General features: G+C 42.2%; 2 protein-coding genes across 2 annotated transcripts in view; one reads left to right on the top strand and one right to left on the bottom strand.

The window, feature by feature from the left end:
• Positions 1 to 21170, top strand: part of doc2d (double C2-like domains, delta) — a 33054-nt gene extending 11884 nt beyond the window's left edge. The window contains exons 6-11 of the mRNA XM_046870542.1: positions 3014 to 3140; positions 3219 to 3275; positions 3404 to 3528; positions 8518 to 8599; positions 18151 to 18247; positions 20979 to 21170. Coding sequence (XP_046726498.1) covers positions 3014 to 3140; positions 3219 to 3275; positions 3404 to 3528; positions 8518 to 8599; positions 18151 to 18247; positions 20979 to 21109 — 619 coding nt within the window. The 3' untranslated portion in view covers positions 21110 to 21170. The remainder of the gene's footprint in view (positions 1 to 3013; positions 3141 to 3218; positions 3276 to 3403; positions 3529 to 8517; positions 8600 to 18150; positions 18248 to 20978) is intronic.
• A 3167-nt stretch (positions 21171 to 24337) lies between these two features.
• The window catches only part of serping1 (serpin peptidase inhibitor, clade G (C1 inhibitor), member 1), a 10618-nt gene continuing 7834 nt past the window's right edge, over positions 24338 to 27121 (bottom strand). The window contains 5 exon segments of the mRNA XM_046870534.1: positions 24338 to 24702; positions 25884 to 26036; positions 26039 to 26105; positions 26305 to 26438; position 27121. The exon segment at position 27121 is cut by the window's right edge and continues 203 nt beyond it. Of these exon segments, the coding sequence (XP_046726490.1) occupies positions 24446 to 24702; positions 25884 to 26036; positions 26039 to 26105; positions 26305 to 26438; position 27121 (612 nt within the window). The 3' untranslated portion in view covers positions 24338 to 24445.

The raw sequence follows: 27121 nt of genomic DNA, 5'->3' as shown, positions 1-27121 counted from the left end.
GTCCTGAGGAAGGAGGCCTTCAAGGTGTTTCCTCCATCAGAACGAGAGTCCGGGTTCTACAGCCAGTACTTCATAGTTCCCAAAAAAGGATGGAGGATTGTGTCCTATCTTAGATCTATGTCAGCTGAACTGCTCTCTCATAAGACTCAGGTCGTAGATCGAGGACCGGTTAGTCACGGTAGATCTGAAGGATGCGTACTTTCATGTATCCATTCTACCTTCTAACAGAAAGTTTCTGAGGTTCGGTTTGGGGCCGAAGCTTATCAATACCGGTTCCTATCTCAAAGCCCCGTGCTGGGAGTCCCCGCTCATTGCTAAATGCTAACAACTGATGCGTCCCTCACAGGGTGCTGAGTGATCATGAGTGGCCGCTTCGCCCGAGGTCTATGGGAAGGGCCCTATCTACGCTGGCACATTAACTGCCTAGAGATGCTGGCTGTGCTTCTAGCACTGAAGCATTTCCTCTCACACCTCAGAGGTCACCACGTGTTGGTCTGTATGGACAATACTGTGGTGGTCTCCTACAGAGAGTTTGCCGGGACGAAGTCAATCTTCTCCTGGTAGCTCCAAGGTGGCCGAGCAAACCATGGTTTGCGGACCTGGTAGCTCTCCTCGAGCACCCTCAATGGGAGATTCCTCTGAAGGAGGATCTCGTTTCCCAGCTTGGGGGTGCCATATTTCAGCTGTGCGGAGCTGTGGAGGCTGTGGCTGTGGCTCAAAGGGGGTTTCGAGGTTCTGTTCTCTCCACCAAGGTGGTAAAAACCATTCTCCACTCCAGAGCTCCCTCAATGACGAGCTCATATGCTGCCAGGTGCGGTCTGTTCTGCTTGTGGTGTAACCACCACCTGGATCCAGTCCACTGCCCGGTTGGTTCAGTGCTGGATTATCTCCAGGGACAGTTCACCAAGTGGATGTGCTCCGTCCACCCTGAAAAGTCTATGCGCCCGCCATTTCGGCTTATTACGCCCCCGTGGCCGAGCTATCTCTGGGTAGAGACCCGTTGGTAACGCGTTCTCCCTGTGGCACCTGGAGGCTGAGGCCCCAGTATGACCTAGGGTGCCTGGGTGGGACCTGGTCGTCGTTTTGTCTGAACCTCCTTCGAGCCTCTAGCCGAGGCATCTTGGAGGCACCTTTCAATCAAGACCGCGTTCTTGTTGGCCTTCCGCTCCATCAAGAGAATAGGGGACTTGCAGGCCCTTTCTGTGGTCCCCTACTTCATGGAGTTTACCCCAGGTATGGCTAGTGCCTTTCTGTACTCCTGTATGGGTTACATCCCCAAGGTGCCCCTAGACACCTACGTCCACAGGATGAGTCCTTGGAGAAAGACTGATCAGCTGCTTGTCTGCTACAGCCCTTCCAAGAGAGGCCTCCCTGGTAATAAGCAGACTCTTAGCAGGTGGATTGTTAATGCCATCACATCATCTTATGAGTCTTCTGGTCTCCCCACTCCCTTCACTCCACCCAGAGTGTGGCTGCCTCAAAATCTTGGTCCTCTGGAGTTCCCCTCCAAGACACATGTAACGTTGCGGGTTAGTCCACCTTTGTGCGGTTCTATAACCTAGACCACAGTGCCACTCCTGGCCCCTCAGTCCTCCTCTAGCTGTGTTTGACAGACACACACTAGGCAGGTTGGGCACGTTTTTCCCAAAGTGTTTCGATGCAGCTCGAGTTACTAAAAGATAATGTCTCTAGGCTACGTATGTAACCCTAGTTCCCTGAAAAAATGAGACGTTGCATCTCTATGCCACACCTCCAGCATCCCTGCAGCGCTTCCTACTTCCTTACAGAAGCTGACGCTGCCTCTCTCCGTATGCGTTTTATACTTTCTGGTTGTGACTTCACCCTGCCGGTAATGGACAGCTTCCAATTTTTGACTGATTACACACATTATTTCAAAACGTGAACACTCGGGAGTGTTCCCAAAGCGCCACGTTCCCTCAGGGAACTAGGGTTACATGCAAAACCTAGAGACGTTCTTGCTGATACATGGTGCTCGTTGGTTGAGGGAAGGTTGTTGATTGAGGAAAAAATGATAGTTAGGGTTCAGAAAACGTTAGGGAACACTCTCTTGATATAGAAGCCAGATGTTCACAGCACTGAAGCAGTGGGGCTAGCTCTGATATTGTAGTGGGAGTGCTTTAACTTTCACATCACACATCTCAAAAAGGGGATAGAACTTCTTGAATCTAACCAAATGTACAATTCTCTTATCTACAGCAAGTGTAAAAGGTTTAGTGCTACAGCTATGATGCGAATGTAGCCAATCAGAAATGGAGTCTAATAGCCTTCAATTAGAATCGCCTCAACAGATGTTATTGTTAATGTGGTTTCTGGTGCTGAACGTAAACATTTATGGAAAAACAAATCTTAAATCACATTTTCTATCAGGCTCCGCCTGCATTTATAGTATAGAGATTAAAAATATTTTTTTAGTTTCTTTATTTGCACTCCCAAACAAGACCAGGTTCTCTAAACATTAGTCAGACTCAGCTAAGGGGGTGTGGCTTAAAATATGAGGATGGGGCTTAGGTCAAAGTTAAAAGTGATTCTGATGAACAAACACTGCGCATTTCAGTTGTGCATTAAATGTAATGTAAAAATTAAATCAGACAGAGTTTATGGTTATGTTGAAGTTCATGGTTTATTTGTGAGCTGTAAAAGAACTTTTGGAGGTGAGTGTGTAAAGATTGAGTTCTGGACGTCACCCAGACGTCTGCTCTCGGTGATAATGAAAGAGGAACAAGGCCAAACTCTGGATGGTTTTGGAACAAGGTTCGGATGCTGAAATGAACAAACTGACAACTGTGTGTGTGTGTGTGTGTGTGTGTGTGTGTGTGTGTGTGTGTGTGCGTGCATTGGTGTAAAGCATCTGTCAGGTATGACTAATACATCACAGGAATGATTTGGAATATTTCTCTCTATTTCTGTCTCTCTCACTTTCGCTCTTTTTTTCTCTCTATCTCCATCACACTCTTTCTCTCTCTTTCTCTCTCTCTCTCTCTCTCTCTCGCAGGCTGTGTGTGTGTGATATGGACCGTTTGGGGCGTAATGAGTTTATTGGTGAAGTGCGAGTCGCTTTAAAGAAGCTCAAAGAAGGAGAAAGCAAACGATACAACATGGGACTGGAGAGAATTGCACAGGTGTGTGTGTGTGTGTGTGTGTGTGTGTGTGTGTGGTGGGGTGTTTAAATGTTTAATGTAATTTGCAATGCACTGCAGGTGCGAGAAGGTAACAATCAGATGGTGGATCAGAGTTCACAAGGAATGGAGGAGGAGGTATGCACACACACACACACACACACAAACATAAATAGTAATTCGTTTATTAACATAACCAGTGTGTTGAAATATAGAATTTTTCCAGCCTAATTGTCTCTCTTTGTGTGTGTGTGTGTGTGTGTCAGCGAGGACGTATCCTGGTGTCTCTGTGTTATATTGTGGAGAAGACGTGTTTGGTGGTTGGGATTATCCGCTGTGCTCACCTCGCAGCCATGGACTCTAACGGCTACTCCGACCCCTTCGTCAAGATGTGAGTGGAGTTAAAGGGTTTAGGGTTTAAAGTGTAGGGTTGAGAATGTAGGACAAAGGGTGTAGGGTTTCGGCTTCAGGGTTTAGGGTGTAGGATTTAGGATGTAGGATTTAGGATGTAGAATATAGGGTTTAGGCTATAGGGTTTGGGATGTAGGGTATCACTTTTGTACGTCGCTCTGGATAAGGGTGTCTGCTAAATGCCGCAAATGTAAATGTATAGGGTTTAGGCTATAGGGTTTAGGATGTAGGGAATATGGTTAAGGGTTTAGGATCTAAGGTTTATGATGTATGGTATAGGGTTTAGGCTGTAGGGTTTAGGATGTAGGAATATGGTTAAGGGTTTAGGATCTAAGGTTTATGATGTATGGTATAGGGTTTAGGCTATAGGGTTTAGGATTTAGGGTATAGGATTTAGGATGAAGGGAATACGGTTTAGGGTTTAGGATGTAAGGTTTGGGGTGAAGGGTATAGGGTTTAGGGTTAAAGATGTAAGGTATAGGGTTTAGGATGTAGGGTATAGGGTTTAGGCTAAAGGGTTTAGGATGTAAGAAAAATGGTTAAGGGTTACGGATGTAAGTTAAAGGATGTAGGGTGTAGGGTTTAGGGCATAGGGTTCAGGGTTTAGGAGGTTGTCACCAACACGGTGCCCACGGGCACCAGGTCGCCCGCAAGGACCACACGAGTTGTCCGTAGACCTTTTCTAAAAATAGCTCACCATAGCGCCACTTACCAGTGAGCTGCATCTCATTTTTTTGTTGCTTTTCATTTTTAAATCTGTCACGGATAGACGAGTCGAAATCGGAGTATGGGTAAACACCTTGTCTTTATTTAGTCTGAACATATACAAGGCAGAGGCTTGAGGAGAAGTATGAACCGGAGAGCGGGTATAATCCGTAATCCTGGTAAAATCTGTAATGTGGGTAGTTCAGGGATGATCGCCAATATGAACTGTTAAAGGCAAACCTATCTTAAGCGCCTCCTCCGAAGCGGAGCCAGGAGCGTGGAAGTACGGGGAATACTAGTGGTAGGAAGTCCGGTAGATCTCTCATGGCAACTAAAAGATCCACACGTGAGTGAAGTGGAATCGGGAACTTATAATGAGGAAAGGTAATGGGGAACAGGTGTAGGTGATTAGAGCAGGGAGAGGCTGAGTGAGAGTTAAAGCCTTGGAGGGAGGTGTGGCTTGTTGTTCCCTGACAAAATCACACTTGCATTGGTGTGAATTTAAAAATAACAATATTAAAATATAGATGATTAGATATAGATGAATATCATTAATTATTAATAATAAAAATTGAGCAAATTTGTTATTTCAGAAGTGTGTATCAAACTGGTAGCCCTTTACATTAACCGGTTCCCAAGAAGTAGCCCTCAGTTTCAAAAAGGTTGGTGACCCCTGGTTTAGAGTATTGGGTTTAAGATATATGGTGTAGAGTTTTAGATTTGGGGCATAGGGTTTACGGTGTGGGGTTTAGAATATAGGGCATAGGGTTAAGTGTTTAGGATGTAGGTTGGTTGGTTTATATGGTTTAGGGTGTATTTTGTGTATATAGGATTTAAATGTAGTGTTTGGGGTGTGGGGATAAAGGTGTAGGGTTTTCAATGGGGTCTCTCTCTCTCTCTCTCTCTCTCTCTCTCTCTCTCGCATGAACCATTGTGTTCATCTTGACTCTGAGTGTGTGAGTGTAAAGAGAGAGAGAGGGTGTGTGTCTCATTTCTGTAATTAAGGCTCATTCATGTTTCTGTTTTGAATGCAGTGTTTATTCCGGGCGATGTTTTTTTTTTATCACTGTGGTTTGTGTGTGTGTGTGTGTGTGTGTGTGTGTGTGTGTGTGTGTGTGTGTGTTTTCAGAAGCCTTCATTACTGCATCTCTTGATTTACATACTGATGTTGACGTACAAATGTACCATGGGTCTTGGTTATATGTTAAATATGTTGCAGGGTATAGGGTCTGTAGTGTATAGGCTGCAGGATTTTGGGTGTAGTGTGTAGGGTATAGGGTATGTGATATGTTGTTAAGGGTGTAAGGTATAGGGTGTAGTGTGTAGAGTATAGGTATGTGGTATGTTGTTAAGGGTGTAAGGTATGTGGTATTTTGTAAAGGATGTAAGGTATAGGGTACAGGAGTATGGTATGTGGTGTAGGTGTAGGGTATGTGGTATGTTGTGAAGGTGTAAGGTATAGAGTATAGGTGTATGGTATGTGGTGTAGGGTATGTGGTATGCTGTGAAGGGTGTAAGGTATAGAGTATAGGGTGTATGGTATGTGGTGTAGGGTACGTGGTATGTTGTGAAGGGTGTAAGGTATAGAGTATAGGGTGTATGGTATGTGGTGTAGGGCACGTGGTATGTTGTGAAGGGTGTAAGGTATAGAGTATAGGGTGTATGGTATGTGGTGTAGGGTATGTGGTATGCTGTGAAGGTGTAAGGTATAGAGTATAGGGTGTATGGTATGTGGTGTAGGGTATGTGGTATGTTGTGAAGGGTGTAAGGTGTAGGATGTAGGGTATAGGATAAATGGTTTAATGATTGTGGTGAAGGGTGTACAGGTTGAAATTTTGGTTTAGGATTTAGACTATTAGCATGGCTATTGACTAAATACACATTGAGTCAGTCAAGTAATTAGCATATGATTGCTAACTTTGGCATGCAAGAGTGTGAAATCTGAAACACTGATAGTGTCAGTCATGTGGTGTTAATTAGCGTGCTCAAAACACCACCGCACCGCTCATGCTAATCACAGGCTAGTGCTGTAAGCTTAATTAAAACAGAGCAATTCACACACACACACACACACACACACACACACACACACACACATACACACACATACACACACATACACACAGCTACATGTTTTCAGACTGTTTTCTGACTTTCATTTTACATGAAAAAAAGAATTGGATCTTTGCTAACGTGATCATATTGAGCACGGCATCTGTTAATCCGACGTAATCCGTCACTTTCATGCCGAATTGCTCTCGAGCTGCGACGTCTCGCTTACAAATAATACTGTTTATATTCACGTCATGAGGCACAATGTGGATAATTAATAACCTCCAAACTGCACCAGTGTGGAATATCTATCAACTAATAATTCATTCGCTGTCACCATTAAACACACACACACACACACCTACACATTACACTCTCTAAACATACAGACACATTACACTCTCACCACAAATTACCTGTTTTTAGCTTCAGACCAAGGCTTCATCTCAGTAGAAGATCAGGATCTTCTCCTGGATCACTTACAGACTTACATCAGCATTCAGGGACAGGCATTAAGCTGGTTTAAATCCTACCTGTCTGATCATTACCATTTTGTAGATTTTTTTTTGTAGAACTATCCAGGATAATACAAGTAAATTATGGGGTACCACAAGGTTCAGTGCTAGGACCCCTGCTTTTCACAATATACATGCTTCCCTTGGAAAATATTATTAGAAGGTATGGGATTAGCTTCCACTTTTATGCTGATGATACCCAGCTATATATCTCATCAAAACCAGATGATACACTCAATTAGCTCACATAACTGAATGCGTTAAAGAATTAAAAAAAACTGGATGACTCATAACTTTCTACTATTAAACTCTGATAAGACAGAGATTTTGCTCATCGGCCCAAAAACCAGTACACAGAAGCTCCAACATTTCAACCTGCATTTAGACTGATGTTCTGTAACTACTAGTTCAACAGTAAAAGACCTGCCATTTACTTTAGACTCCCAGGTCTTTTACAGACAAAACACTAAATGGTTTATCTTCATGTATCTCTCCAGTCTTCTAACACACTACAATCCGTCACGCTCCCTGAGATCTCAAAACTCCGGACTTCTAGTAGTTCCTAGAATAGCAAAGTCCACTAAAGGCGGTAGAACATTCTCACATTTAGCTCCTAAACTGTGGTCTTCCTGACAGTGTTCGGGGCTCAGACACACTCTCCCAGTTTAAGTGCAGATTAAAGACGTATGTTTTTAGCGAGTTCTACACATAACACACATCACATCATAACCTTGTGCTCCAGAACATCTGATCACATCACATTATCAACTTGTGCTGTTAATATCATGAACAGCAGCTACGCTAATTCCTCTCCACTGCTTCTCTTTCTCTCTCCATCCCGAGGCATCCTGAGGTTGCTCCAGCCCCAGTCACATCCCACCTCATGAAGATTGTGAAACTTTAAAGAAGTAGATGCCCACAAACATCCTGAACCATCTAGAGACGTACCAGTGACAATTTAATCCCATTTTCTGTAGAGATTCGGCATTTAAGTGTTTATGATGATCTCAGATGTTGAGCTATTTTATGAGTTGCTCAGTAGCTCCTAGTTTTATAACCACAAATGACTGTAAATGACTGTAGAAAAATCATCACTCACAATCACACACTCCAGTGTTTAAGATTTATAATCACACTCTTGATATCAGCCAAATGAGGACAATGCCCTTATTGTGAAAACCACTATAGAAATAAACTTGACTTTACAACACACACACACACACACACACACACACACACACACGCATATATACCGTATATATATATATATATATATGCGTGTGTGACGTTTATCTATGATAAATATTAAATTGTAATTAGTATTGTCCCCTGATTTAATTAGAAATATCTCTCTCTCTCTCTCTCTCTCTCTCTCTCTCTCTCTCTCTCTCACTCTTTCTTTCTCTCTTTGTAATGTTTCTTCATTTTCTGGACTTTGGATTTTCATCGATCTTCAGAACAGAAATAAAATAAAATCCTGACGTCAAAAGTAGAAAAAAATTATTTTAAACAAATTAATTTCTGTTCATTTTTGCTGCTTTATGGCATAAAGGCTCCGAGTTCTAATGAGATTTTATTCAGCGACTCCATCAGAGATAAATAATAGATAAGTGGAGAGATGAACGAGTGAAGCCGTAGGAGAAGCTGATCTTTAATATTTCACCAACATCTCTTTTTTCTTTCTTTCTGTCTTTCAGCATTCTTCAGCCAGACATGGGGAAAAAGTCCAAGTATAAAACATCTGTGAAGAAAAAAACATTAAACCCTGAGTTCAATGAGGTAAAAAAAGAAGTTTTGGATTTAAACCCAAACCACGAATTTAACACCACACACTCCAACACCACACACTCATTACAACCACACAATTCAACACCACACACTCCAACACCACACACTCATTACAACCACACAATTCAACACCACACTCCAACACTACACACTCATCACAACCACACAATCCAACACACAACCACACAATCCAACACACACTCCAACACACAACCACACAATTCAACACCACACTCATTACAACCACACAATTCAACACACACTCCAACACCACACACTCATTACAACCACACAATTCAACACCACACACTCCAACACTACACACTCATTACAACCACACAATTCAACACCACACACTCCAACACTACACACTCATCACAACCACAATCCAACACACAACCACACAATCCAACACCACACACTCCAACACACAACCACACAATTCAACACCACACACTCATTACAACCACACAATTCAACACCACACTCTCATCATAACCACACAATGCAAGATCACACACTCATCACAACCACACAATCCAACACCACACACTCCAACACTACACATTTATCACAACCACACAATCCAAAACCACACACTCCAACACCACACACTCCAACACTACACACTCATCACAACCACCCAAACCAACACCACACACTCCAACACCACACACTCATCACAACCACACAATCCAACACCACAACCACACAATCCAACACCACAACCACATTTATCACAACCACATAATCCAACACCACACACTCCAAAACCACACACTAATTACAACCACACAATCTAACACCACAACCACACAATCCAACACCACACAATCCAACACCACACACTCATCACAACCACACAATCCAACACCACAACCACACAATCCAACACCACAACCACACATTTATCACAACCACATAATTCAACACCACACTCCAAATCCACACTCATTACAACCACACAATCTAACACCACAAACTCCAACACTACACACTCATCACAACCACACAATCCAACACCAGAACCACACAATCCAACACCACAAAATCCAACACCAGACAGTCATCAAAACCACACAATCCAACACCACAACCACACATTTATCACAACCACATAATTTAACACCACACACTCCAACACCACACTCATTACAACCACAATCTAACACCACACTCATTACAACCACATAATCCAACACCACACTCATTACAACCACACAAACCAAACACTATAACCACATGCTCCAACACCACACAATCCAACACCACACAAACCAAACACTATAACCACATGCTCCAACACCACACAATCCAACACCACACACTCATTACAACCACACAATCCAACACCACAACTATACAATCCAACACCACAACCACACAATACAACACCACACAATACAAGACCAGACAGTCATCACAACCACACAATCCAACACCACAACCACAATCCAACACCACAACCACACATTTATCACAACCACATAATCCAACACCACACACTCCAAAACCACACACTCATTACAACCACACAATCTAACACCACAAACTCAACACTACACACTCATCACAACCACACAATCCAACACCACAACCACACAATCCAACACCACACAATCCAAAACCACACACTAATCACAACCACACAATCCAACACCATAACCACACAATCCAACACCACAACCACACATATATCACAACCACATAATCCAACACCACACACTCCAACACCACACACATATTACAACCACACAATCTAACACCACACACTCATTACAACCACATAATCCAACACACACACTCATTACAACCACACAATTCAACACCACACACTCCAACACCACACACTCATTACAACCACACAATTCAACACCACACACTCCAACACTACACACTCATCACAACCACACAATCCAACACACAACCACACAATCCAACACCACACACTCCAACACACAACCACACAATTCAACACCACACTCATTACAACCACACAATTCAACACCACACACTCCAACACCACACACTCATTACAACCACACAATTCAACACCACACACTCCAACACTACACACTCATTACAACCACAATTCAACACCACACTCCAACACTACACACTCATCACAACCACAATCCAACACACAACCACACAATCCAACACCACACTCCAACACACAACCACACAATTCAACACCACACACTCATTACAACCACACAATTCAACACCACACTCTCATCATAACCACACAATGCAAGATCACACACTCATCACAACCACACAATCCAACACCACACTCCAACACTACACATTTATCACAACCACACAATCCAAAACCACACTCCAACACCACACTCCAACACTACACACTCATCACAACCACCCAAACCAACACCACACACTCCAACACTACACTCATCACAACCACAATCCAACACCACAACCACACAATCCAACACCACAACCACACATTTATCACAACCACATAATCCAACACACACTCCAACACACACACTCATTACAACCACACAATCTAACACCACAACCACACAATCCAACACCACACAATCCAACACCACACTCATCACAACCACACAATCCAACACCACAACCACAATCCAACACCACAACCACACATTTATCACAACCACATAATTCAACACCACACTCCAAATCCACACACTCATTACAACCACACAATCTAACACCACAAACCCAACACTACACTCATCACAACCACACAATCCAACACCAGAACCACAATCCAACACCACAAAATCCAACACCAGACAGTCATCAAAACCACACAATCCAACACCACAACCACACATTTATCACAACCACATAATTTAACACCACACACTCCAACACCACACACTCATTACAACCACACAATCTAACACCACACACTCATTACAACCACATAATCCAACACACACTCATTACAACCACACAAACCAAACACTATAACCACATACTCCAACACCACACAATCCAACACCACACAAACCAAACACTATAACCACATACTCCAACACCACACAATCCAACACCACACACTCATTATAACCACACAATCCAACACCACAACTATACAATCCAACACCACAACCACACAATACAACACCACACAATACAAGACCAGACAGTCATCACAACCACACAATCCAACACCACAACCACAATCCAACACCACAACCACACATTTATCACAACCACATAATCCAACACCACACACTCCAAAACCACACACTCATTACAACCACACAATCTAACACCACAAACTCCAACACTACACACTCATCACAACCACACAATCCAACACCACAACCACACAATCCAACACCACAATCCAACACCACACACTAATCACAACCACACAATCCAACACCATAACCACACAATCCAACACCACAACCACATATATCACAACCACATAATCCAACACCACACACTCCAACACCACACACATATTACAACCACACAATCTAACACCACACACTCATTACAACCACATAATCCAACACCACACACTCATTACAACCAGATAATCCAACACCACACACTCATTACAGCCACACAATCTAACACCACACAGTCATTACAACCACACAAACCAACACCACACACTCATTACAACCACATAATCCAAACACCATAACCACACACTCCAACACCACACACTCATCACAACCACACAATCCAACACCACACACTTATTACAACCACAATCTAACACCACACACTCATTACAACCACATAATCCAAACACCATAACCACATACTCCAACACCACACTCATCACAACCACACAATCCAACACCACACACTCATCACAACCACACAATTCAACAACACACACTTATCACAACCACACAATCAAACACCACACAATCATTACAATCCAACACCACACTCTTTACAATCCAACACCAAACACTCATTACAATCCAACACCACACACTCTTTACAATCCAACACCACACACGCATTACAACCACACACTACACATTTTAACACTACACTCATCACAACCACACAATTCTACACCACACACTCATCACAACCACACAATCCAACACCACATCTTATTACAATCTAACACCACACACTCTTTACAATCCAACACCACACACTCATTAGAACCACACACTACACAATCTAACACTACACACTCATCACAACCACACAATCCAACACCATACCCTCACCACAACCACACATTCAACACCACACACTCATCACAAACACACAATCCAACACCACTCACTCATCACAACCACAATTCAACACCACACACTTATTACAACCACACACTACACAACCAAACACCACACACTCATCACAACCACACAATCCAACACCACACTAATCACAACCACACAATCCAACACCACATACTCTTTACAATCCAACACCACACACTCTTTACAATCCAACACCACACACTCATTACAATCCAACACCACACACTTTTTCAACCACACACTACACAATTTAACACTACACACTCATCACAACCACACATTCAACACCACACACTCATCACAACCACAATCCAACACCACACTCATCACAACCACACAATCCAACACCACACACTCATCACATCCACACAATCCAGCACCACACTCATCACAACCACACAATCCAACACCACACACTTATTACAGTCGAACACCACACATTTATTACAATCCAACACCACACACTCTTTACAATCCAACACCACACACTCATTACAACCACACACTACACAATCAAACACCACACACTTATCACAACCACACAATCCAACACCATACCTCACCACAACCACACAATCCAACACCACACACTCAATACAACCACACAATTCAACACCACACACTAATCACAACCACACAATCCAACACCACACTCTCTTTACAATTCAACACCACACACTCTTTACAATCCAACACCACACTCATTACAACCACACACTACACAATTTAACACCACACTCATCACAACCACAATCCAACACCACACACTCATCACAACCACACAATCCAACACCACACACTCATCACAACCACACAATTCAACACCACACACTCATCACAACCACACAATCCAACACCACACTCATCACAACCACAATCTAACACCACACACTCATCACACTCTCATCACAACCACACAATCCAACACTACACACTCATCACAACCACACAATCCAACACCACACACTTATCACAACCACACAATTCAACACTACACACTCATCACAACCACACAATTCAACACCACAACCACACAATCCAAAACCACACAATCCGAAACCACACACTAATCACAACCACACAATCCAACACCACAACCACACATATATCACAACCACATAATCTAACACCACACACTCCAACACCACACACATATTACAACCACACAATCTAACACCACACACTCATTACAACCACATAATCCAACACCACACACTCATTACAACCAGATAATCCAACACCACACACTCATTACAACCACACAATCTAACACCACACAGTCATTACAACCACACAAACCAAACACCACACACTCATTACAACCACATAATCCAACACCATAACCACACACTCCAACACCACACACTCATCACAACCACACAATCCAACACCACACTCATTACAACCACACAATCTAACACCACACACTCATTACAACCACATAATCCAACACCATAACCACATACTCCAACACCACACACTCATCACAACCACACAATCCAACACCACACACTCATCACAACCACACAATTCAACAACACACACTTATCACAACCACACAATCAAACACCACACACTCATTACAATCCAACACCACACTCTTTACAATCCAACACCAAACACTCATTACAATCCAACACCACACACTCTTTACAATCCAACACCACACACGGATTACAACCACACACTACACATTTTAACACTACACACTCATCACAACCACACAATTCAACACCACACACTCATCACAACCACACAATCCAACACCACATCTTATTACAATCTAACACCACACACTCTTTACAATCAAACACCACACACTCATTAGAACCACACACTACACAATCTAACACTACACACTCATCACAACCACACAATCCAACACCATACCCTCACCACAACCACACAATTCAACACCACACACTCATCACAAACACACAATCCAACACCACTCACTCATCACAACCACACAATTCAACACCACACACTTATTACAACCACACACTACACAACCAAACACCACACACTCATCACAACCACACAATCCAACACCACACACTAATCACAACCACACAATCCAACACCACATACTCTTTACAATCCAACACCACACACTCTTTACAATCCAACACCACACACTCATTACAATCCAACACCACACACTTTTTCAACCACACACTACAATTTAACACTGCACACTCATCACAACCACACATTCAACACCACACACTCATCACAACCACACAATCCAACACCACACACTCATCACAACCACACAATCCAACACCACACACGCATCACATCCACACAATCCAGCACCACACACTCATCACAACCACACAATCCAACACCACACACTTATTACAGTCGAACACCACACATTTATTACAATCCAACACACACTCATTACAATCCAACACCACACACTCATTACAACCACACACTACACAATCAAACACCACACTTATCACAACCACAATCCAACACCATACCCTCACCACAACCACACAATCCAACACCACACACTCAATACAACCACACACTAATCACAACCACACAATCCAACACCACACTCTCTTTACAATTCAACACCACACACTCTTTACAATCCAACACCACACTCATTACAACCACACACTACACAATTTAACACCACACACTCAGCACAACCACACAATTCAACACCACACACTCATCACAACCACACAATCCAACACCACACACTCATCACAACCACACAATCTAACACCACACACTCATCACACTCTCATCACAACCACACAATCCAACACTACACACTCATCACAACCACACAATCCAACACCACACACTTATCACAACCACACAATTCAACACCACACACTCATCACAACCACACACCACACAATCCAACACACACTCATCACAACCACACAATTCAACACTACACACGAATCACAACCACAAAATCCAACACCACACACTTATTACAATCCAACACCATGCACTCTTTACAATTCAACACCACACACTCATTACAACCATACACTACACAACCAAACACCACACTCTCATCACAGCCATACAATCCAACACCATACCCTCACCACAACCACACAATCCAACACCACACACTCATTACAACCACACAATCCAACACACACTCATCACAACCACACAATTCAACACCACACACTCATCATAACCACACAATTCAACACTACAGACTAATCACAACCACAATCCAACACCACACACTCATCACAACCACACTTCAACACCACACACTCATTACAACCACACAATCCAACACCACACACTCATTACAACCACAGACTCATCACAGCCACATACCACACACTTCAACACCACACACTCATCACAACCACACCACACAATCCAACACCACACACTCATTACAACCACAGACTCATCACAGCCACATACCACACACTTCAACACCACACACTCATCACAACCACACACCACACAATCCAACACACACTCATCACAACCACACAATTCAACACTACACACTAATCACAACCACACAATCCAACACCACACACTTATTACAACCACACACTCATCACAACCACACACTCATTACAACCACACAATTCAACACCACACACTCAATACAACCACACACACTAATCACAACCACACACTTCAACACCACACACTCATTACAACCACACACTCATCACAGCCACACACCACACTTCAACACCACACACTCATCACAACGACACCACACAATCCAACACCACACACTCATCACAACCACACATTCAACACCACACACTCATCATAACCACACAATTCAACACTACACACTAATCACAACCACACAATCCAACACCACACACTTATTACAATCCAACACCACACACTCTTTACAATCCAACACCACACTCATTACAACCACACTACACAACCAAACACCACACTCATCACAACCACACAATCCAACACCATACCCTCACCACAACCACACAATCCAACACACACACTCATTACAACCACACAATTTAACACCACACACTAATCACAACCACAATCCAACACCACACACTCATTACAATCCAACACCACACTCTCATTACAATCCAACACCACCCACTCTTTACAATCCAAAACCACACACTCATTACAACCACACACTACACAATTCAACACCACACTCATCACAACCACACAATTCAACACCACACACTCATCACAACCACACAATCCAACACCACACACTCATCACAACCGCACAATCTAACACCACACACTCATCACAACCCCACAATCCAACACCACACACTCATCACAACCACACAATTCAACACCACACACTCACCACAACCACACAATCCAACACCACACACTTATCACAACCACACAATTCAACACCACACACTCATCGCAACCACACAATTCAACACTACACACTAATCACAACCACACAATCAAACACCACACACTTATCACAATCCAACACCACACTCTTTACAATTCAACACCACACACTCATCACAACCACACAATCCAACACTACAACCACAATCCAACACCACACTCTCATTACAACCACACAATCCAACACCACATACTCATTACAACCACACACTCATCACAACCACACACCACACTTCAACACCACACACTCATTACAACCACACAATTCAACACCACACACTCTATACAACCACACACTCATCACAACCACACACTCATCACAACCACACACCACACAATTCAACACCACACACTAATCACAACCACACAATCCAACACCACACTCTCTTTACAATTCAACACCACACACTCTTTACAATCCAACACCACACACTCATTACAACCCCACACTACACAATTTAACACCACACACTCAGCACAACCACACAATTCAACACACACACTCATCACAACCACACAATCCAACACCACACACTCATCACAACCACACAATTCAACACACACTCATCACAACCACACAATCCAACACCACACATTTTATGCAACCACACACTCATCACAACCACACACCACACACTGCAACACCACACACTCATTACCACCACACAATCTAACACCACACACTCATTACAACCACACACTCATCACAGCCACACACCACACACTTCAACACCACAGAATCATCACAACCACACACCTCACAACCAAACACCACACACTTCAACACCACACACTCATTTCAGATGATTAATTTTGAGGAAATTTTTTAGATGATGTGATCTGTGGAATTATTCGATATTTTCTTTTCTGATTATACAGTTCCCGATTCATTCTTTTCTCTTGCAGGAATTTTTCTACGAGGTTCCTCACGAGCAGCTGGCTAAGAAGACTCTGGAAATTTCTGTGTGGGATTATGATCTAGGAATGAGCAATGATTTCATCGGTGAGGAATTTAAGTAATCTGAGGAATGACATATTGTGATATTATAACTGTGTCACAGTATTGTGTGAAACAAGTAACTGGTGTAGGGAAGAAGATCAGAATCCAAAAGCAGAAGATTCTCAAACAGACCACAGTGTAACTGAGAAGAGTCATAAAAAAAGAGTTAAAACTGTCCCAAACAGTCAGAAGGCTGGGAACAGAAACTGATAGTCCTCCTGAGTGTAGACTTGTAGATTTCATTTCGATTTCTTCATTTTGAACAAATCTTTTATATGACTCAGAACTACAGGTAGTCCCTGAGATAAGATTGTTCGACTTGCGATTTTTTGATCTTATGATGACGATAGCGATTCGACAAAATTGCTAAATAATTTTAAGTTCAGGAAAACGTAGCAGTGTAATGGGGTATGACATGTTGGGACACTGCCAGGATGTTCGCATCTCCTGCCTTGTGAGACGCCTTACGATGGAGTTCAGTTGTCTCGCTGTTAGTAATTTTTTCTGTGTTTTAAAGCCCAGTTTTAACTCTTGTTTCTTTCCTTTTTACCGCCATTGCCGGACACTAAAACAGAGCACGTCTGACTCCGCCCTCCACTCACGTAACCGGTGCTTGTCCACGTGCCCTCTGTCACATTACATATAAACTGTATATTTGATACATTACAGTACTGTAAATTGCTCTATTTTGGTAAATGATACTGTAATTTGTTAAATTATTAATAATTTACAGTCGACTACCCCATAATGATCACCAATCTTTGGGACTCCTGGGTAGGCTAGGCCATGTCTCAACTTCATACGATGGGGTCATCAGACCGCATCTCCACCGTAACTCAGTGACTACCTGTACTGAGGGTCATGAAGTTCCTGAGTGACTCAAGAACATTGAGGATGGATTTGGACTGTAATTAATATTAACAGTCTGCTACAATGTGCTCAGGAACACAGTTTTCATGAACAGTTCTGTACGTAGGTGTCATCACTTAACCTCAACACTTCTAAACGCTACACAAATATAACTGAACTGAATTAATTAGATAGATTTGTTTGCACACACATGTGCAATATCTTTTTGACAACATAAAAAACCCATGTCAGTAGACTGGTCCTTCTTTTACTACAGAATACAGAAGCTCAAAAATAACTGAAGGCAGTGAAGTTTCTGTTCTTTTAAACAAATAATATTTTTCTACGATCTTCTGCCTTCAGAAAACCAGCAGCATGGCATGTAAAATGAAGCATTTGTTACCATAGAAACGATAAATTATTATTGATGAGGGAAGAGCTTCTGACCAGTCAGAATCCAGAACTTAGTGTGATCATGTTGTTATGATAGTCCCGGTAATGTAACCCGTAAAAGAGAAAGGCTGAAGTGTGTGTGTGTGTGTGTGTGTGTGTGTGTGTGTGTGTGTGTTGTCGGAACTGTAAGAGCTGGAAGCTGGAATTATCTAAGAATGATGGACAGATAAAATGAAAAGCGACAAAACAAATGTCAGTCTTTTAATGATGAGCACATCAACCAGATAAATAAACAGAAAAAAGATCAGCATCATCACCACAATCATCATCATCATCACCACCATCATCATCGTCACAATCACCATCATCATCCCAATTATTACCATCATAATCTCCTTCATCACCAACATCATCATCATCACGACCATGATCATCATCATCACCACCATCATTATCATTACCATCATAATCTTCATCACCACCATCATCATCAACACCATCATAATCATCATTATTACCTTCATCATCATAATAATCACCACCATCCTCACCACCAGCAACATTATCACCATCATGACCATCATCACCATCAACATCATCATCATCACCAACAACATCATCATCACCACCATCATCATCATCATCACCACCATCATCATCATCACCATCATAATCTTCTTCGTCACCAGCATCATCAACATCATTACCAACACAATCACCTTCATTATATTTCACCACCATCATCACCTTCATCATTACCATTATCATCATCATCATCAACATCACTATCATCACCACCACCATCATCATCATCATCACTCTATACATATAAACTGTTTTGTTCTCTTAAATTTTATCTCTTTGTTATTCTCTCTGATGTTTCTCGTGGCAGTGTGTTTGTCATGACTCATGACTCTCATGTGAGTGTGTGAGTGTGTGTGTGTGTTTGTGTGTGAGAGTGTGTGAGTATGTGTGTGTGTGTTTGTGTGTGTGAGAGTGTATGTGTGTATGAGAGAGAGAGAGTGTGTGAGTGTATGTGTGTGTTTGTGTGTGAGTATGTGTGTGTGTATGTGTGTGTGTATGTATGTGTGTGTGTGAGAGTGTATGTGTGTATGAGAGAGAGAGTGTGTGAGTGTATGTGTGTTTGTGAGTGTGTGTGTGTGTGAGTGTGTGTGTGTGTGTATGTATGTGTGTGTGTGTGTGTGTTGTGTGTGAGTATGTGTGTGTGTGAGTGTATGTGTGTATGTGAGGAGGTTTTTACTGTGTAGTTCTTCTCAGCGCCCAAACAGCACACACGATGATGAAATGAAACACGACTAAACAATCTCTCTCTCTCTCTGTCTCTCTCTCTCGCTCTCTATCTCTCTTTCTCTATGTTCTAACATTGATCACCTCTTTTCTTTCTTTCTTTCTTTCTTTCTTTCTTTCTTTCTTTCTTTCTTTCTTTCTTTCTTTCTTTCTTTCTTTCTTTCTTTCTTTCTTTCTTTCTCAGGAGGAGTTGAATTGGGAATCAATGCTAAAGGAGAGCGACTGAAGCACTGGTTCGAGTGTCTCAAATACAAAGGAAAGAAAGTGGAGTATTGGCACACGCTCACGCAGCAGGGGGCGCCAAGCAGCGACTAAAACACACACACACACACACACACACACACACACACACACACACACACACACACACACAGAAGAGTAGTAGTAATAATGACATGATGCAATAAATACGCTTGTGACAATGAGACGGATAATGATGCAGCGTCTGGATGTCACATCCGTGTATCTGAGAAAGACTGGAGAAATGACCATGCTGACGTCATTTACACACACGCACACACACACACACACACACACACACACACACACACACACACAAATGTTTGTCTTGCAGTGTGTGTCATGGACAATTTGCACATCAGTCAAAGCACAACCCAGGAATTTTGTCCTTGTGTTTTTCGTTTTGGTGTGTGTGTGTGTGTGTGTGTGTGTGTGTGTGTGTGTGAGAGACAGAGAGAGAGTGTGTGGTGTTTTTGTAAAGTATTTCCTCACATCTTCCATATAGTCTGTGATGTAGAGAGTGAAGCGACACGCACACACACACACACACACACACAAGCCTGGAATAAGCTCGCATGAGAACCTTTAATCTCCTCATCAGGATTATTATTGTGTCGATCACTGCTGTATCCTGAATGTTGTTGTGTTTGTGTCTGTCTGAACAACTTTGTTGTGTAATATGTCTGTGTGTCTGTGTATGTGTGTATGTATGTGTGTATGTGTGCGTGCATGCATGCGTGAGTGCGTGAGTGTGTGTGTGTGTGTGTGTGTGTGTGTGTGTGTGTGTGGGTCTATGTTGGATGTGTCCATGGAGTCACCTTCAGAATGTGTCTAGGTTATAAAATATTATCGTATGAATGTTGAGGATGATGATGATGTATCTTTGCTGCCCTCCAGTGGTGCAGCATTTGAATTGCTTAGCACTTAAACCATCCGACCTTCTCGGAAGTTCTGAAGATCTGAAACAAAAAACACATCAAAGACTGACATCTAAAACGTTAAAATGCTGAAACGTTGGCGAGGAAAACTCACTAATAAGCATACCTACCAACTAAAACATTTTCAAAGAGACTAATCACAGAACAACAACCTACAGATATCTCAGCTCCTTCATCTCATGCAGCTCAAGAACCCAGAAAAACATCCTCTAGGATCTGAATCACCATCAAGTAATAATAAATAGCCTGTGAGAAGTTAAATGAAACAGAGAAGATCCGAAAACAGTCTAACCATCAAAGATTTCAACCACGAATCTGGAGAACTCAAACACCCACCCATCAACCAGCATCTGCTGAAGTTTAACATTAATCAGCATCTGAAAACCCAACCAAAATTCAAACGGCATCTTGAGAACTGCACCACCAATCAAATAGCATCTGGAGAACTCCACCACCAATCAAACAGCATCTGGAGAACTCCACCACCAATCAAACAGCATCTGGAGAACTGCACCACCAATCAAACAGCATCTGGAGAACTGCACCACCAATCAAATAGCATCTGGAGAACTGCACCACCAATCAAACAGCATCTGGAGAACTGCACCACCAATCAAACAGCATCTGGAGAACTGCACCACCAATCAAACAGCATCTGGAGAACTGCACCACCAATCAAATAGCATCTGGAGAACTGCACCACCAATCAAACAGCATCTGGAGAACTGCACCACCAATCAAACAGCATCTGGAGAACTCCACCACCAATCAAACAGCATCTGGAGAACTCCACCACCAATCAAACAGCATCTGGAGAACTGTACCACCAATCAAACAGCATCTGGAGAACTGCACCACCAATCAAACAGCATCTGGAGAACTGCACCACCAATCAAACAGCATCTGGAGAACTGCACCACCAATCAAACAGCATCTGGAGATTCTCCACACTAATTTGGCTGCACCTGAAAATCTTAAGCACTTAAACTAACCTAGAAGCTTCAGAATAATGCATCTACTACAGAATAACACAAACCAGTAAAACCACACCAGATTGACCACCAAAGGCTTTGCCCACCAATAACACAACCCCTGCAGAGCTCCACCACCAATCAACAGCATCCAAAGAACTCCACCTCCCATCAAACAGTATCTTAAAAACTCCACAATAAATCAAATCAATCATCTAAAGAACTTTATCATCAGTCAACAGCATTTGAAGAACTCTCAACATGAATTAAAGAGCATCTGGAGAACTTTACCACCAGCCAAACTCCATAATCAATCAAACAGCATCTGAAGAACTCGTAACACGAACCTGACCGCATCTTAATCTAATCCAGAAACGTCAAAAGAATCCATCTACTACATAAACATCTAAACAACTCATAAATCAGTAAAAACCCATACCAGACTGATCCACCAAAGACTTTGCCCACCAAAAAACACAACACCTGCAGAGCTCCACCATCAATTTTCCAGCCTCTGAAGTGTACAGACACCAATAAATTCCCTTGGTTTGTGGTTTCCAGATCTCCATCTCTCCACAACTCTGGATTTTGTGCAGATCATCGGTGAGAAACTCTGTTTTCAGGTCTAAAGTTTATCTTCTTAATGTACATTTAAATTTCAAAAGATCTGCATGATGATGTTACGTATAGTCTACTGAAAACTTCATCCACCAAGAGTCCAGCGATGCTGGAGATTATGCAAGCTGGATTTTTTTCTGCAAGCCTTCTGTCTTTACTTTGCGAAGTTCCTGAGATAAAAACTAATGCAGGGTGTTCCATGTGTCTGAGCGAATTCAGTAAATATTCAGGCCCCGCCCACAGATTCATTTTATTCATGTTATTTGTAAGCAGTATGACGTAACTCATGACGCACTAGCGCCTCCTACTGGTCTGAGGAAAAAAATATGTTGCAAAATTATTTTCTTTTGGTTTACGTGTAGATGTGGCCAGTGACATATGCAAAAAATCGATGTAGGTTATGTTTGTTTATTTCCAATCGTTATAAATATAAATATATTAAATGAAGATGAATAAGATGATTGCTGCATGCCGATATGCGTCATGTGCTCCATTTAATGTTACATCACATAATCCAAAGTAGCTGTATAACCGCTATCTTTATTTATTTGTTTATTTATTTGTTTGTTTGTTTGAACAGGGGTGTTTTTTTTTAGGTCCCCAGTCTTTTTCAAACACTCATGTGTCCTGAAAAACTGTCTTTATGGAATGTGTACTGTGACTGCATCCGTGTGGTCAGTCTTTGTAACTGCATCTCAAAAATATATGAATAATAATAATGATAATAATAATACTAATAAAAGAAACTGTGATGCAATGAAACTCTGGCACTTTGATAGATTGGTAGAATTTATTGCATTGCAGTAGTAGATGAGGATGAAGATGATACACGTTTGTTGTGTAAATCCTCAGCTAACGAAACAAGCGAAAGCTCTGTGTTAGTTTTACTTCTCCGGATAAAGAACTTTGCCTATGAACAGCGGGATGCTGATCTCCTCGTTCCACAGGATCAGGATAAAAGGCCTCATGGCACTGAAGCTGCTGAAGGAGCGTGAAAATGACAAGCTGCTGGCGGCCGCAGCTTCCACTCCTTTCTCAGTGAGGGACAGGAACGCACGATGACGAGCTTCATTCAGGGGAACGGAGCTGCTCTGATCAAACATTCCACACAGGTTAGGGTCATCAAATAAACTTGGTGGCACTGAAGGGATGGATGGATGGATGGATGGATGGATGGATGGATGGATGGATAGATAGATAGATAGATAGATAGATAGATAGATAGATAGATAGAAAAATACATTGAATGGGAAAGATAATTATAATAATAATAATAATAATAATAATAATAATATTTTTCTGTACAGATTCTGCATTTATACATAATAATAAAATAATGAACATAATTTAAGAAATCTGAAAATTAGCAGATCCCAGGTACCTGAACTCCATCACCTTCTCCTCCTCTTCTACCTGCAACCGCACCCCTCCACTGCCCTCCCTCTCATTCACACACATGTACTCTGTCTTACTCCTACTGACTTTCATTCCCCTTCTCTCCAGCGTGTACCTCCACCTCTCCAGGCTCTTCTCCACCTGCTCCCTACTCTCACCACAAATCACAATATCATCCACAAACATCATAGTCCAGGGAGACTCCTGTCTGAACTCGTCCTTCAACCTGTCCATCACCACTGCAAACAGGAAAGGGCTCAGAGCCGATCCTTGATGCAGTCCAACCTCCACCTTGAACCAGTCTGTCGTTCCCACTGCACACTTAACTGCTGTCACACTGTCCTCATACATGTCCTACACCACCCTCACATACTTCTCTGACACACCAGACTTCCTCATACAATACCACAACTTCTCTCTCCACCCTGTTGTACGCTTTCTCTAAATCCACAAACACACAATGCAACTCCTTCTGACCTTCTCTATACTTCTCCATCAACATTCTCAAAGCAAATAAGGCATCTGTGGTGCTCTTCCTCGGCATGAAACCATACTGCTGCTCACAGATGGTCACCTCTTCTCTCAGCCTGGCTTCCACTACTCTTTCCCATAACTTCATGGTGTGACTGATCAACTTAATTCCCCTGTAGTTACTGCAGGTCTGCACATCTCCCTTATTCTTAAAGATCAGTACCAGCACACTCCTTCTCCATTCCTCAGGCATCTTCTCACCTTCCAGAGTTCCTCTGCCTGGACAATCTGTATTAGTTTTATAAACTGGATGCTCATAATAATACCTTTAACTTTATCAAATATATTTATTTATTATATGCATTAAATTTTATATAGTCTGCTTAGTGTCTGTGTGTGTGTGTGTGTGTGTGTGTGTGTGTGTGTGTGATATGAATGTATTATGAAATATCTGACCTAGTTTCTTGAGAAGCTGGTAGACATTAGTGTTCACTAGGAGCTTCACTTTGGGCAGTAAGACCTCAGAGATGGTAGGGACGATAGAGGACATTTCCTTCACCATCATTCGGATGTTATTCTCAGTCAGCGCTGCCTCCATGTCCTTCAGCCATTTTCACTCTCCGACAGCGGCAGCATGATGTACAAACTGTTCTTCCCCGAGAGAGGGAACTTTCCCACCTGCAGGATGAGTGTGTGCCTGTGTTTAACACTTATATATAACTCTCTCACACACACACACACACACACACACACACACACACACACACACACACACACGTCTTGCTTGGAACTGAGAGATATAAAATTTGTGTGTTTGTTTGAATGTGTTTGTGTGTGTGTGTGTGTGTGTGTGTGTGTGTGTGTGTGTGTAACTGACCTGGGCTTTGAATTCTTGTATGTAACTGTTGGCCAGATTATAGTTGGAGCTGTAGAGAGTGGGTACGGACAGCAGCTCTCCTGAAAACGTTGTAAACTCTCCGTCTCTGACTTCAAACACTGTCTTCCATTTACCTACACACACACACACACACACACACACACACACACACACATTTCACATACATTTCACATACATCCTACATATATAATACATATCAGTGTATACAGTTCAATTAGATATTGAAGAAATAAAAAACACCAGGAACTTTTCCACATTTTTGTAGGTCTTACACCATGAAACTGAACCTCCATAATGATTTTATATTACACAAAACATTCCCTGTTCACTGTGAAGCATGGGAGTAAATACCCAGGTTTAAACACACTGTCTGGCCAAAAGTATTTGGATTTTTCCAGCCATGTGGTTCTTCCAAAGTTAGAGTCTTTGGATGCATTTAATAGCATGATATTTTTCTGTCACTTGGACGTATAGACCCAAACATGTTCTAGCACAAAGATCTGCTTTCCATGGGTTGGAGTGGAAGATCTCCTGACCCTTAGGCCTCCTCAAATTACCTACATCAGTACCCAACTTTACTAACACCCTGAATGAATCTCCACAAAATTGTGTGGAACCTCTTCCTAGAAGAGTGGAGCTCATTATAACAGGAAATTGAGTCTAAATGTGGAGTGGGTTTTTTAAAATATAGGCAAATAGCAATCTTATGGTGTATAGTCCACAAACCATATAGTCCATAAACCTTTGTCCGTATAGTGAATGAATTTGCTTTACAGGTGAAAAAAGTCTACTGACC

The sequence above is a fragment of the Silurus meridionalis genome, chromosome 17 (assembly GCF_014805685.1).
Source record: "Silurus meridionalis isolate SWU-2019-XX chromosome 17, ASM1480568v1, whole genome shotgun sequence".
NCBI classification, from domain to species: domain Eukaryota; kingdom Metazoa; phylum Chordata; class Actinopteri; order Siluriformes; family Siluridae; genus Silurus; species Silurus meridionalis.
This window is presented reverse-complemented; position numbering and strand designations above follow the sequence as displayed.